This window comes from Cinclus cinclus, chromosome 3 (genome assembly GCF_963662255.1).
Source record: "Cinclus cinclus chromosome 3, bCinCin1.1, whole genome shotgun sequence".
Classification (NCBI taxonomy): Eukaryota; Metazoa; Chordata; class Aves; order Passeriformes; family Cinclidae; genus Cinclus; species Cinclus cinclus.
The window spans coordinates 66,231,594-66,244,690 of NC_085048.1; the positions used below are offsets into that span (position 1 = coordinate 66,231,594).

General features: G+C 40.9%; 1 protein-coding gene across 1 annotated transcript; it reads left to right on the plus strand.

Moving 5' to 3' along the window:
* The first annotated feature begins 9,337 nt into the window (after positions 1–9,337).
* On the plus strand, positions 9,338–10,943 carry MAP1LC3C (microtubule associated protein 1 light chain 3 gamma). Its single transcript, XM_062488937.1, has 4 exons — positions 9,338–9,395; positions 9,481–9,536; positions 9,656–9,762; positions 10,733–10,943. The coding sequence occupies exons 1-4, from the start codon at positions 9,338–9,340 to the stop codon at positions 10,941–10,943; spliced, it is 432 nt and encodes a 143-aa protein (XP_062344921.1).
* The last annotated feature ends 2,154 nt before the right edge of the window (positions 10,944–13,097 follow it).

Genomic DNA, 13,097 nt, shown 5'->3' on the forward strand with positions numbered 1-13,097 from the left:
TCTGAATAGATTTCAGTCTCCTTGAATTTATTCATGATTTAAAGCAATCAGACAAAAATTACCTAATCTGTAATGTAAAAGTACATGCACAAGTCATAACATGGAACTGTAGCTTTTAATGGAGAAATTAACTTCTCAAAATCATTCTTCTAGAAAGAATATTTGTAGGATATCCCAAATTCTGAGCATAGTAAATAATAATATCTACTTCTTTCTCTTTGGACTTCAAGATATTAAGCGTATTCCAAATGAGGACAAAGTAGTATTGTGCTAATCACTGCGCTAAATACAAATGAGAAATTTGGCACCTCTTTTTTGTAGATATTGCTGAAAATCCCATCAGAAGTGAAAGAGGTTCCAAAGGCACCCAGGATGGCTGTGACACAGCTAAGAAGTTAATTCAGAGTCTCAGAGTTCAGTCTTCACAAAAGGCAAACCCTTCTTGTGGTAATTCTTCATTGGTAGACAAAAATATAATTTTATAATTACCACTGCCTTGGTAGACAAAAGTATGATTTTATAATTATCACTGCCTGCTGCCAGAGTGCTATGGCCAGCTCACAGTGGGCTGGAACTGGCCCAGGTTAGTTTCCTGTACTTGCAGTTACAGGAAACTGAAAAAAAAAAAAAAAAGAGCCATACAGAAGTGGCAAGATGGCCAGTCAGTGGAGTTTAATGGTAAGAATATCTTCACCAATTACCAAACTGCACTGCACTGGAGGCTGTGCTGGCCTGAGAGAGGGAAGGCAGTTTCATGTATCAGTATCCTCACAAGTGGGACTTAATGTGCGTAGGACACGGATCCTGCTCCTGGTCAGGTAAAAACAAAATTCAAAAGACGCTCTGCTTGAACAAAATCTCTCTTAAAAAGAGATTTAAGTCTTCGCGGAATAAGAGGAGTCAGTCTGGGCAGTTGATTGCCTAGCTTTTCTACTACTTGAGTCCAGCTCAAGTAATTGCTGATTAGTAACTCTCTCACTCCACTTCCTCTTCTTTGTCATATTACCATACTAGACACTAACTGACCGGTCTGGAGATGCATATTAGAGAGGCAAAAATATCTACTCATCTTTAGGCGGTTTGCCACCAGCTGCCACCAAGCCCATTTCAGGGACAATTGCAGAAAGTTGGATCAGAAAGTAGGTTTAAAACCACATTACACATGGGAAACAAATGCTGTCCAGGAAACCTTTTTACAGGTCTAAAATATAAATCATTTCTTGGAAGAATTTTTATTTTGGAGAAGTGTTTGGTGAGATGCTGCATTTAATCACAGACAGTTGGGCTGTTTAATCATTTAGTATAATTTACTTCCATAGCAACTTATTTAATCCACTGTGTGTATCTGACTTCATATCTTCAGTGGAAAAGAAGAAATAACATACATACATACACACATACATACACACAAACACACACACACAGACACACACACACACACACATATAGATAAAATCTGTGTGTATAAGTATGTTCTTAGATTACATATAATAATACATATATATATATACAAGTTTGCACACAAAAAATCTGCAATGTCTGATGTGATTAGAGCTTCTCATCTTACAATAAAGAAAATACAAGAACAGAATTTACTGAGGTCACAGCAGATACTGAAATTTCAAGGGCAAGAAGAGTTCTTATGTTAATAAATAATTTATTTTCAGATTTTGCACTTAACAGTTGCATGGAGTCAATGCTACAAATGGGATAGGAACAAGATTGAGTCTGAGTAATTTGGTTTGATTTTCCACAGTAAAAAGTGATGGAAATGCATGCCTCAGCTGTTGTGACATTAACTTGGTTTCCCAATACACTCTTAGTGATACATGGAAACACACTTCAGTATTTATATTTCAGAATAATAGTCAACATAATTCAGTGTAGCAAGACACTGTTCACACAGATAGATGTAAGAAAGCCAGTATATGAAGAACTGATGGAAAAAAGAAAAGCTGTTTGAATGAGAGAATACTATAAACTCAGAAAAGCACCTGATGAAATAAAGGATGTATTGAAACAGAATAACAGGGGAAACTTTTGCTTTTTCTATCTAAAAGCTTAATGTGTCCTTCTGCAGTCTGATTACAGCCTTCTTGGAGTTGTTTGGTTTGAACAAAAACCCCCAGCCTGCAAGCAGAGGTAGTTTCAGACATGAATACCTCCAACTGCTGAGCCCAAGACACTTTGGTAGCAGCATAAGATGTCCATCATGCTGGTACAAACAGCCAAGTGTGCATGTGAGGGGAGAGAATTCACATTTGTCAGAAGGGTCCATGGACCTAACACTTGTCCACAACTACTTGTGGGTAACTCCCTTGGCTCCCTTTGGACCATTATTTTCTAAGTGTGGTTCAACCTTGTGTTTGAGACATCTTCTTTAAAACTAGAGGAAAATTTACATTTGGTGCTTGTCTACTATTAAAAATAATGCTACTTGGGCATAGTAGAAACTCGTGACACTATCCCCATGCATTTGCTCCAAAGGTCTTTGTCACAGACAAACTGATATGAGATACTGACCATATGAAGGATTCATATCAGAAACCTAGCACTGACTGACCCAGATACCAATACTCTGAGTCATTTGATCCTTACATATGGGCTCCCTGAGGATACCAACAGGTGCCATTCAATATTCCATACTTTCCAGCTACCACATCTACCTTGTTTATCTTTTTATAGGATGAGGCTTTCATCGTATCTCAGGTCTACCTTACCTAACCTTTAAAACACGGAAAAAAATCCTCTTCAGCAGTATTTCTCATGCAGGATTCTTATTGTTCTGAGAGTCTCCCTCACAAATACCAAGGTGTCAGGGCAAAGACTTCTCTGGTGCAGGCAGCCACTCTATGGCCAGAGTCACCAACAGTAACAACTGCAGATCTATTACTGACCTCGTCTCTTGTCAGCTGCACTGTGGAAATGGCATTGCAATGCTTCTCAAAATACTGTTGGAAAGAGGATAGGGAACCTGAAAGCATACAGGTAGTGAAAGTCACATGCTTTCCAAATGCAAGAGTTTCTCTCTCCACTGGCCATACATAGCACCTAAGAAAACAGGGCTCTGGACCTCATCATCCCCAGGCAGATTCCTGAAATAGACAGTTTTGAGTATCTGCTAATGTATGCATTTGGGCTATGATTTGCAGTAGTCCCATATCAGTCCATAGCACTTGTCAGCATTTTTATATCCAATAAATTGTTCACATTTCTCCAGAGCCTCAGTTCATAGCACAGGAGTAAGAGCTGAGCTCTGCAATGCATTTGTTATGCAGCCAAGTATGTGATATGGCCCAGGGGCTTGGCCAGACTCCCAGGACTTAAGATCACAGAACTCAGTAGAGCCACCAAGAACAGTTATCTGGGGGTCCCTGTTAGAGAACGGCTGAGCAACATCCCTCTCTTTTACATACATTAATCTTGGCATTTTTCTTTGGCATTTTCCCTAACATTTTAGAAAATTCCCTAAAAAAATACTTCTGAAACAAAGTAACAGTCTTGACACTGTAGAGAAGGAATCTAATATTTTCTTTATGCTTAGTCATTTTTTCTATTGTGTTTGGATTTGGACCTATCTAAGCCTTAGACATTTCTGCTGAAATAATTTAAAAGGTACTTCAAGTCCTGAGACCCACAGTTTCTGAGTACCTAAATGGGGTTACCTTAAGAGTCCAGATTTTCATTAAGGACAGAACAATTTCCCAGTAGGGATCAGGCTTCTTAAACATCCATCTGAGAAAAGAGATATCCAAGGAGTTCCAATCACTCTTGGAAACTGGCACTTCTCTCATGATGGGGCTTTCGACCCTGAGAGCTTGACTCTCTTGACCTTTCTGTCAGAAGGGTCAAACAACAAAACCCCCAGCTTCACAGAGACATGTTAAAGCTATTTTTAAAATCCTCTACGGTCTGTCAGTTATAACACCCTTTTTGAAGGTTAAAATAGAAACCAGTTTCCAGTATCTACAAATGAAAACCCAGTGGTTACATTTGGCACTGTCTGACACATTCTTGGGAGCCTCAACAGGGAGGCCAGGAAAAGTCTGGACATAAAGCCAAAGACATCCTATCTAAAAGAACTGAACTGTGCTGGACAAAAAAAAAAAAAAAAAAAAAAAATTAAAGTCCTATGTGGAAGGAAAATCACTTCAAGCAATATTATGATCATATTTGGACAAAGAGTAACTTTTATATCCATATTTGCAGAGCAAGTGATGCTGTTACTTCTCACCAAGGCACCAGCACCAAGATCTGTACTCTAAGTCAGAGCATTACTAAAATCAGCAAAGCAGAGTGCAAATGTTCTACCAAGTAAAACAGCAGACACAATAAGATAAGAAAGTTTGTCCCATGATCGCAGTCCACAAGAAGAGCACTGCTTTAGTTTCTCAAAGAGATGATCAAGGAAATTGCCTAGAAACAACATCAATTCTGTTTATTCTGTAGACATAAAACATAATAAAATGCATCTTAGTAATGGCAGAAGAGAGCAAATGATAGGAAAGGAAGATCCAATAATGTTTTCCCTTTTTAACATTTGCTAGACCTTGAGTTCAGCCCCTGTAGGACAAAAAGCCAGTGAATCACTGGTACAGCAGGAAAGTCAAAGAGGTACTTGCAGGGACTTTGACCAACATGTTGCCAGCTCACACCAACTTTTCTCAAAAAGAGTCACTGATTTATTTTTGTCTTTACATCTAGTCAAAATCACCAATTGTGCAACCCTTGATGAAAAATACTGAGAATTCAAGTCTCAAATTCTAGTAAAATTTGAAATTCTAAACCAGGAGCACTTACCACATGAAAAACCTTAAAAAATATTGAGGATACCCCACTATAGCTCAGATCTTTCAATATGGTTGAAAATTTATCAAATTAATATTGAGAGCAATTTAAAAAATCTTGAAATGAAAGATAGAGAACTCAAGAACAGTACAGCTGGTGCACTGAATCCAAATACTAGCATAAAGAAACTATTCTGTCACAATAAGCTGAGCACCAGGCATACAGGTAAAAGTAAGAAAAAGAGATTAATTGAGTCTAACTGCAGTTTCTTTTGCAGAAGAAACATTTTAAGATCAAAATCTCAAGCTCTGGTACAAAACAGTCATGTAATCTCTGGTTTAAAAGTAACATAACTGATTTCTAATCCTTGTGGTTACACTAAAAAATCATCAGAGCTATGATCTAAGTTCAATATAAGGGTTAAAAAATCAAGAGACAAAGAAAAAGACCCAAAAGTACATATAAACCCTGCCAATCAACTGAGAAATACCACTGCTGACCTTTGAATTTATCTCAGCATTTAGAGATAAGTTTACAATCTGAGTCTTATAAGTGGGTGAGTTTGGACCAAAATCAGAGATACAGTACTAAGCATCCCCTTAAACATAATAACACTCCAGCTAGCGTTTTGGTATAAGAACATATGAATTCAGAAATTTAGTTAATGGCACACAATTTCTTCAGGCTTATCCACAGGAGTGGGCTTGCTTCTGTGTCACAGGAGGAGATACAGACAGATTAGGAGTTGTATAAGGGAAGAAGGAAGCAAAGGATTCCCTATCTGTAACTACCCATGTTCAGGAAGCGTGCAAATATTTAGGACAGCTCTTCTAAAAATTAAATTGGCTGGCTGAGTCTGACTGCTTGAGGGCTCTTCAAAATCTCCTGACTATTTTCACTTACAGCCATCCCTCATGAAAACATATATTTAAGATAACTATGCATAATACTGTAGAACTTCACAGGCTTTCCCACTGTGACAAATAAGCCCTCGTTTTTGCCAAGTCACATTTTTTCCCTAGAACATCATGCTGCAGTTTCAGTTAGGTTTCATGCTATTCAGTTCGGTTGCTTAAATAAATAAATCTCAGTCCCTCTAGCACTGTATCATTCATATTTAAATTGTTAGTCTACAGATAACTGGACCCTTACCTCCACAGTAGCTCACAGATCCAGCTGAAAGCAGTGCAGGTCTCACAGCACTTGCAAAAAGAAGATGCTTGCTTTTGGCTGTGTTGTTGAGTCCCTGGGACACATTGGAGAGTTTGAGAGCAGTTGCAGAGAATATGGAGACAATGGATACACGAGAATTCAGCTGCAGAGCTTGGGTTTTGAAAGAAGTTGTGAATGAGGCAATGAAACTGGACTAGATAAGATACGGATCTCTGAGTTTGTGCTTTAATGTTTGGGGACTTACAGGATGGCTATAAATGTTGGCTTGGGACATTCAAGCAGATAGAATAATAATTCCTTTTGGTCCTCCAATTTCTATATCAATAGGATCCTCTGAGTACTCCATTCTCTATACAAAATTGCTCTATCAGTTCATTAATTATATGCATGTAAGAAAAACTTCCAAGGGAAAGGAAGTAAGAATGAGTAGATTCCACATTTGGGTCTGAAACTGGTGTCTGAGCTTACAAAACAGGATGTGACCAAAAGTATATATTCTATCACCATCTGTTGAAGCCAGGTGGGGCAGTGATCCTTATCTCTGTGGGTGGTATCCTCTATTAATGGGCCACCTCTTAAAATCAGGTGGGGCAGTGTTCTTCATCTTTTCCACAGCATCCTTCTACCAGGAAAATACCTTCTGTTAGTGGGCCACTGAGTCCCACTGTATGACAGATAAATTTACATCATCCCATTGGGAGACGCTCCATCCAGGGGAAGGAGCCAAACACTTTGTACTCAGATAAAAACTGAAACTGGGAACACCAGTTCAGTGGCAGTGGGAAAAGGCAGCCTTTTCCCATTGAATTCCAGAGGAAAATGGAACCTTTCCACATCATCACTGGACCTTTGGAGGAAAACTGCACCCTTCTACAGGACCACTGCTTCAACTGAACCACATCTGTCACTCCAGGAGGACTGCAGCCACCATTTAATGGGACTGCTACCAACACCCTGACTGACAGGGGTTATATTCTGACTCTGTCAGTGGGTTTTTTGGTGCTTCTTTTTTTTGTGTGGTTTCTTTATTTTTTTTTTAATTTTCTGTAATGCCGTATTTCTTTTTAATTTTTCCTAGTAAATAACTATTATTCCTATTCCCATATCTTTGCCTGAGAGCTCCTTATTTTCAAAATTATAATAATTTGGAGGGAGGGGGTTTACATTGTCAATTTCAAGAAAGCCTCCCGCCTTTCTTAACAAACACCAGTCTTTCAAACCAAGACAGCTGGGTATTTCACTGCAAAAGCAAGTGTAGGTGCTATGCAGACACATTAGACATCCCATTCTCTCTACCTCCAGAAAATATGACACATTTACATTATTAGTTAGCACATGCTAACTAAAGCCTGGGGTTTTGTTTCTTCTTAGCTCTTACAGACATTAGAGCCATAACTGATCATCAGGCTTGCTGGGAATTCATTTTCTTTGGCTCACCTTCTTATCAGGTATTCACTTTCCTCTCTAGATGATGCCACAGGAGTTTATGAACATGAAAACAAACCACCTCTCCCTGCGAGCAGGGCTGCTGATACCTGGGTGGAGCCACGCTTTTGTACTCCATCTGCAGTGAAAGGTGACACAGGAAGCAGAGCACTGATGTAGCAGGTTCCCTCTTCTCTACATGAAGAGGAGCACAGATCTTTCTACTGAATCTTCTGGGCAGAAACCAGAAGGAGGGTGTGGAAGAACTGATACACTTCCTGAACAGTTTTGGAAAGCCCCATGCTTGACCAGTTCCAAAGAAACACTCTCTGGTCTCCACACATCCTCCTGTCTCCTACAGGTTTTGCTCCTGTGCTGTCCATGCAGTTTCTTTACCCTCCAAATTATTCCCCTTTTCCTTTATCTTAAATACAATTCACCATACTGAGTTATGGCACTATGTCAATTTTGTGGCAATCCTCCTTCACTTGGGCTTCCTCACCTCACCTCTACTCAAAAGACTTTAAGCTAGACCCAGCTACTTAAGCCAGCCCCTGGGCTTACCTGCCCCAATGCAAAAATCAAATCATAGGAATGAGGTGTACGCAAAGCATTCCAGCGTAGGCTCAAGGCCTTTCTCAAGATTCAGATGACTCCTTATGAGTCCCTCAAAGGCAAGTGTCTGCTCTGCACAATAAGAATTATACTGCCACGTGGGGGAGCTTGTGCTGTGGCTAATGCTCATCGCTTCCAGATCAAGAGAAAAGGACAGCTCAGCAGCGTTAGAGGACAGCAGCCACTGGAAACTGTTCTGGAGAGGCTGGTTGAAAAACCCGACACATGCATAGATAGTGCACACACACTTCATTAAAGATGCTCCTTTTCAAAATTATCTTGGGTAACAGTCATTGTTTTGCCTTGACAAAGCAGACAAATCCATAGCTTATAAAATGTAACTCATAAAAATTTACAACTTCTAGTTGCCCTTAGCCTGGTAAAATAATAGAATTTAAATTGGAAAAGACCTGTAAGATCCCTGAATCCATCTATTCAATAGCGTGGTCAAATCCACCACTAAACCATGTCCCTAAGTGCCACATAAACTAGATCATTATCAGAATGACAGATCAAGTAAAATGAAAATTCCTATATTTTAAAGGGATAAGTAAAGCAAAACAAGTAATGAGGATCAGTTCCAGATCCTCAATGAGATTATTAAGAAACACAACCATTAGACTGGAGCCAACTTTACTCCTTGCTGACCCATGTTTGCTTGCAAAGCCATCTTGACAGCTGGAGTAAAAACAGGTGAACCAGCAATCCAAAAGGCAAGGAACCTGTCTGATCATATTGACCATATAGATGGACTTGGAGTCTGTTTGAAAACCCTTAAAATCACAACTGTACCTCAGAGACAAAACCCGAGTTAAAACTCAGCTCTCAAGTAATTCAGGAAATAAACAATCTGGTAGCCTGAGGAGATGAAAAATGGCGGGGGGCGGGGGTGGTTGGGTTTTTTTGGTTTTTTTTCGTTTGGGGATGGGTTGTTTAGTTTTTTTTTGTGTGTGTGTGTACGTGGGGTAGGTTGTCTCATTCTCTTTTAAAACCACACAAATAGTCTGAAAGCGGTTTGTCGTTATGAAGAAGGCTGGCCATGTGGATAGGGAAGACAGCTGGCGGCAGTCCAGCCTTGAGCTGCACCCCTGAACCACCGGGCAAAGACCTCTCACAAGCATCGCAGTGTGTTGCCAGCAGAACACCTCTGATCGCGGGCACCTCCCGTCACGGCAGGGCGGGCAGGGCGCCGTGGGGCAGCGGCAGGGGCGGGCTCAGCAGCCGGCGGGGCGGTCCCGATCCCGTTCCCGGTCCCGATCCCGTTCCCGGTCCCGATCCCGGTCCCGGTCCCGGTGCGTGCGAGGCGCGGGCGCAGCGGCGGCCCCGAGGCGGGAGGATGCGGGCGGCGCCCGGGGCGCAGCCGGACCGGCCTTTCAAGCTCAGGAAGAGTCTCGGTAGGGGCGCGGAGGGGCTGCGCGGGGTGGGGGGGGGGGCTGCGCGCACTCCTAACGCTCCTCTCCTCTCTCCTCTGCCCCGCAGCCACCCGGCGGGAAGAAGTAGCGGGGATCCGAGCCAAGTTCCCGACAAAAATCCCGGTAAGTCTCTGGTTTGTTATCGGAGGTTGTTGCCGCTGTTTAAGGAAAAAAGCGTGTGAGGGGAGGGAAAGAGACCTGGATGTTTTAGGGTTTGCTAAGTGTGACTCTAATTAAAACAGGTAATTGTTGAGAGATACCAGAAGGAGAAATACCTTCCTCTCTTGGACAAAACCAAGTTTCTGGTTCCCGAGGAACTAACCATGGCACAGTTCATAACCATCATCAGGTGGGTAGTGGATACTGGTGGGTTAGAGCTGTACCTGGGCTTGGCTGCTCCTCCCCAAGAAGGCATTTCCTAGTGTGCTGCTGGGGACATCTTGCTTCCTTAGGTGGTTAGGAGGATAAAGGTGTTGGTAATGTAATGGCTTCCCTCTCTTGCAAGTCCGAAGTTGTTATTAGAAGACAATCAACAGATGTTTTCACAGGTGCACTTGGGGGAAAAATATGGTCTTTTTGAGATTCATAGTCCCCTCCTCCCAAATTGTAGTGAAAAAAGGCTATATAAGACTCCTGTTCTCTTCCTGCCTCATGGACTGGTTACTGGGGCTCTGTGATCTTGTTCTGCTTATGACTGTCACTGCCTTGCTCTTTTACTGCACCTAGTTGGATTTGCTCAAGTTCAAAGCCACTCTTGAATGTGTATGAAATGAAATGTGCTGCTAAATTGTTCTTTATGAAACATTACAGCTGTCTTCCAAAATATTTAGGGGTATTTTCTGACAAACTATGAAGCTATATTTTTCCGCACGCTTATTAAAGTATGGAAAAAGTCTTTCTAGATCATAACTTCTGTAAAAGATGCTTTTGGACAATGTAGATCATAGTCCTTGTATGTAATGTCTCTGTAAAGGACTTGCTTTTTAATGGTGGGCTTTACAGTAAATGTAACAGACTGGAGCTGGAATCCTTTACAAAACCTGCACTACAGAAGCTTTTGGTTTCTATTCACACTTCTCCCCGGTAACTGGGAACTCCAGACCCATGCTCAGTAGCACCTTTAGTGTAGCCATGTAAGCCTTTCCTCAGAGCACAGGCCTTTGAGCTCCTGCTGATGGAGATGTTAAACCACGTAATAACTTTACACAGCATTTCTTGTACCTACTTCATGTGACTGCTCTGCTTAATGTATGTCACAGACTGAAGCTGAAACCACATTCAACTTGCTAATGCCTATTTTTCTCCTCTTTTTCATTTAGAAGCAGGATGGCTCTAACAGCTACACAAGCTTTCTACCTGCTGGTGAATAACAAAAGCCTAGCCAGTATGTCTTTGACAATGGCAGAAGTGTACAGGGACTACAAAGATGAAGATGGCTTTGTGTATATGACCTATGCTTCACAGGAGATGTTTGGATGCTTATTACCCACTGCCCAAGGGAAAACTATGGAATGCTTTCAGAAAACTTAAGATTGGGTTCGTATGCTGCAGCAAAGCAGTTTGCTCTGAATCATGCCTGTAACGTGAACCTCGGAGATGCTCCTTCCAGTGTGAGCTCTTGAGCTCTGTAGTGGGAGTTATGACCCAAAAGCTGGCAGGACCAGCTTAAGACAGAAATGGTGGTACACTTTCCCTAGGTAATAATTTGGATATATATTTTTATATTTGAAGACACTATGGGTTAGGTTTTTTTCTTTTGAACTGCACATCCACTGTTTTGAAATATCAGTCTTTGCTGTCTAACTGATTTTTAAGGTTTCCTGAAAGCCTAAGTCTAAGAGTAAAATAAAGAACCTTTTAAGTATTGAGTTGAATGTTAATTTTAATCTGGGGAAAAACTGTAAAAATGTGTCTAGGAGAAGATCCTATGATAATTTTGCATGAAACACTGCTTGCACAGCTACTCTGAATTTTTGAATGGAATATCAGAGTTTGTGTCACCCATGAACAAAACCATAACTATGAGAGGTTTATTTAAGGTAGGTACCTGAGCTGCAAGATTAAGTAGTAGTGCCAGAGCAGTGTTAAGTTTAACACTGAATAAACTGTCAGCTGTTAGAGAAAACACTGTATGTGGTATAGATAACTCTTTGTTTAAATAGGCAAACTGATTGCTAGTCAGCATAACTGAAATGTAGATAGCAGGACTTGAAGAGTAATCGGGTTTCAAGAGTTATTTTCTTGCTGCTAAATTTTACTAGCATGGTTACTCTAGATACTGTCATACCCATCCCCCACAGGCACCTGCTTGTCAGATACCCTGTAGGACTTCAGTGAGCCTTCTCTCAACGATAGAGCCAAGTCATATACACTGTGATCAAGAGATATTACAGAGTTCCTGAAAAATGTTGGAAATATAAAAAAATACCATGTAGTAAAGTGTTGATTCATCTTAATATACAGGCTTGGTTCCTATAAACATGTATTAAAGGAACACTTGACACGAGCTTTAGTCTGAAGTATAGTTCAAGCTGTCTTCCCTGTATGTGAGGAATGCATTGGAAAGCTGAAAGTGCTCTGATCATGCATGATCAACTAAAAACACCAGGTAATTTAAAAATCTGTTACAGTTTGCAGTCAGCCTCTGGCAGCCTCAGTTTAGGAATGGTCAAATTGTTACCGTATGATGCAATTCTGTTCAGTACTAAACTGCAGAATGATTAATGTAAGAATTACTAGACTGCAAAGAAGTAAGTGTTGACAGTATTTAAGTTATGAATAAGGAAGGAATGTGTAAGCTTTTTGCAGTGTTTCTCTTGCATTAATAATCTCTCGAACATGAAGCTCTGAGCAGAGCCTCTAAACCAGGTGATTTGGAGGAGTACCACTACCCGCTGTAGTGATGTTTGCCAACTCGTGTTTCATGAGCTGAGGAACAAAGAAATCATTGAACTGACCTGTGGAAAGGATAAGTCTATGTTCGTATAGGTTATAAAAACATGTGGGCTTTGGGATCCCAGAATCAGTTGCTTGTATATATTTCACTTATGCTTGTAATGGAAACAGTTTCCATTGCACAAATTGAACTGGAATAGTCATTTGTCACTAGCCCTTCAGGGAAGCAGAGACACCTGCTTGGCAGGGGCACCACACAGAAATGCTGAACAGCTGTGAGAACTTTGGGGTGGGGGAAGCAAGGGGAGTCTTTCTGTCTTCAAGCTCTCTTGCCAGTCTAGCATTGGACTAATATTTGCTTCAATGGCTCCTCTGTCTTCCTGTCTTGTGTGATACTTGGTATATGAAGAGAAGCACTGCAGTTTCTTGGCTGGAACAATTTTGTCTGGCAGCCAGCTTTCTTTGGTTTGTAATGTACTGTGGCTGAGAGTGTTGATCCCTCCAGCATTTATTAACATTAGGTTATGGTGTCTACAGGCTGCATCACAGCCAAAAAAGTTGCACAAGGAGAAGGTCAGTTGCAGGTAAAGAGCATCATTATAAACTTGCTTAAACTGGCCTGACAAACCTAGAAAGAAGTCCTGTTAACTGGGAAAGCATCATTGGCTAATAGTAATAGACTTGCCCTTCTATCAGGTGTTGAAGAAGATAGGATATTAACTATCAAAGATAGTTTTCATGAAGTCATAAAAATAAACTAGGAGTTAGGTGCCCAAATAATTCTGTTGT

Excerpts from the sequence above, each read along its gene's own strand:
- MAP1LC3C (XM_062488937.1), top strand. The coding sequence starts at position 9,338 with ATGCGGGCGGCGCCCGGGGCGCAGCCGGACCGGCCTTTCAAGCTCAGG. Across the intron at positions 9,396-9,480 it reads CAAGCTCAGGAAGAGTCTCG|CCACCCGGCGGGAAGAAGTA; the intron begins GTAGGGGCGCGG and ends TCTGCCCCGCAG. Across the intron at positions 9,537-9,655 it reads AGTTCCCGACAAAAATCCCG|GTAATTGTTGAGAGATACCA; the intron begins GTAAGTCTCTGG and ends TAATTAAAACAG.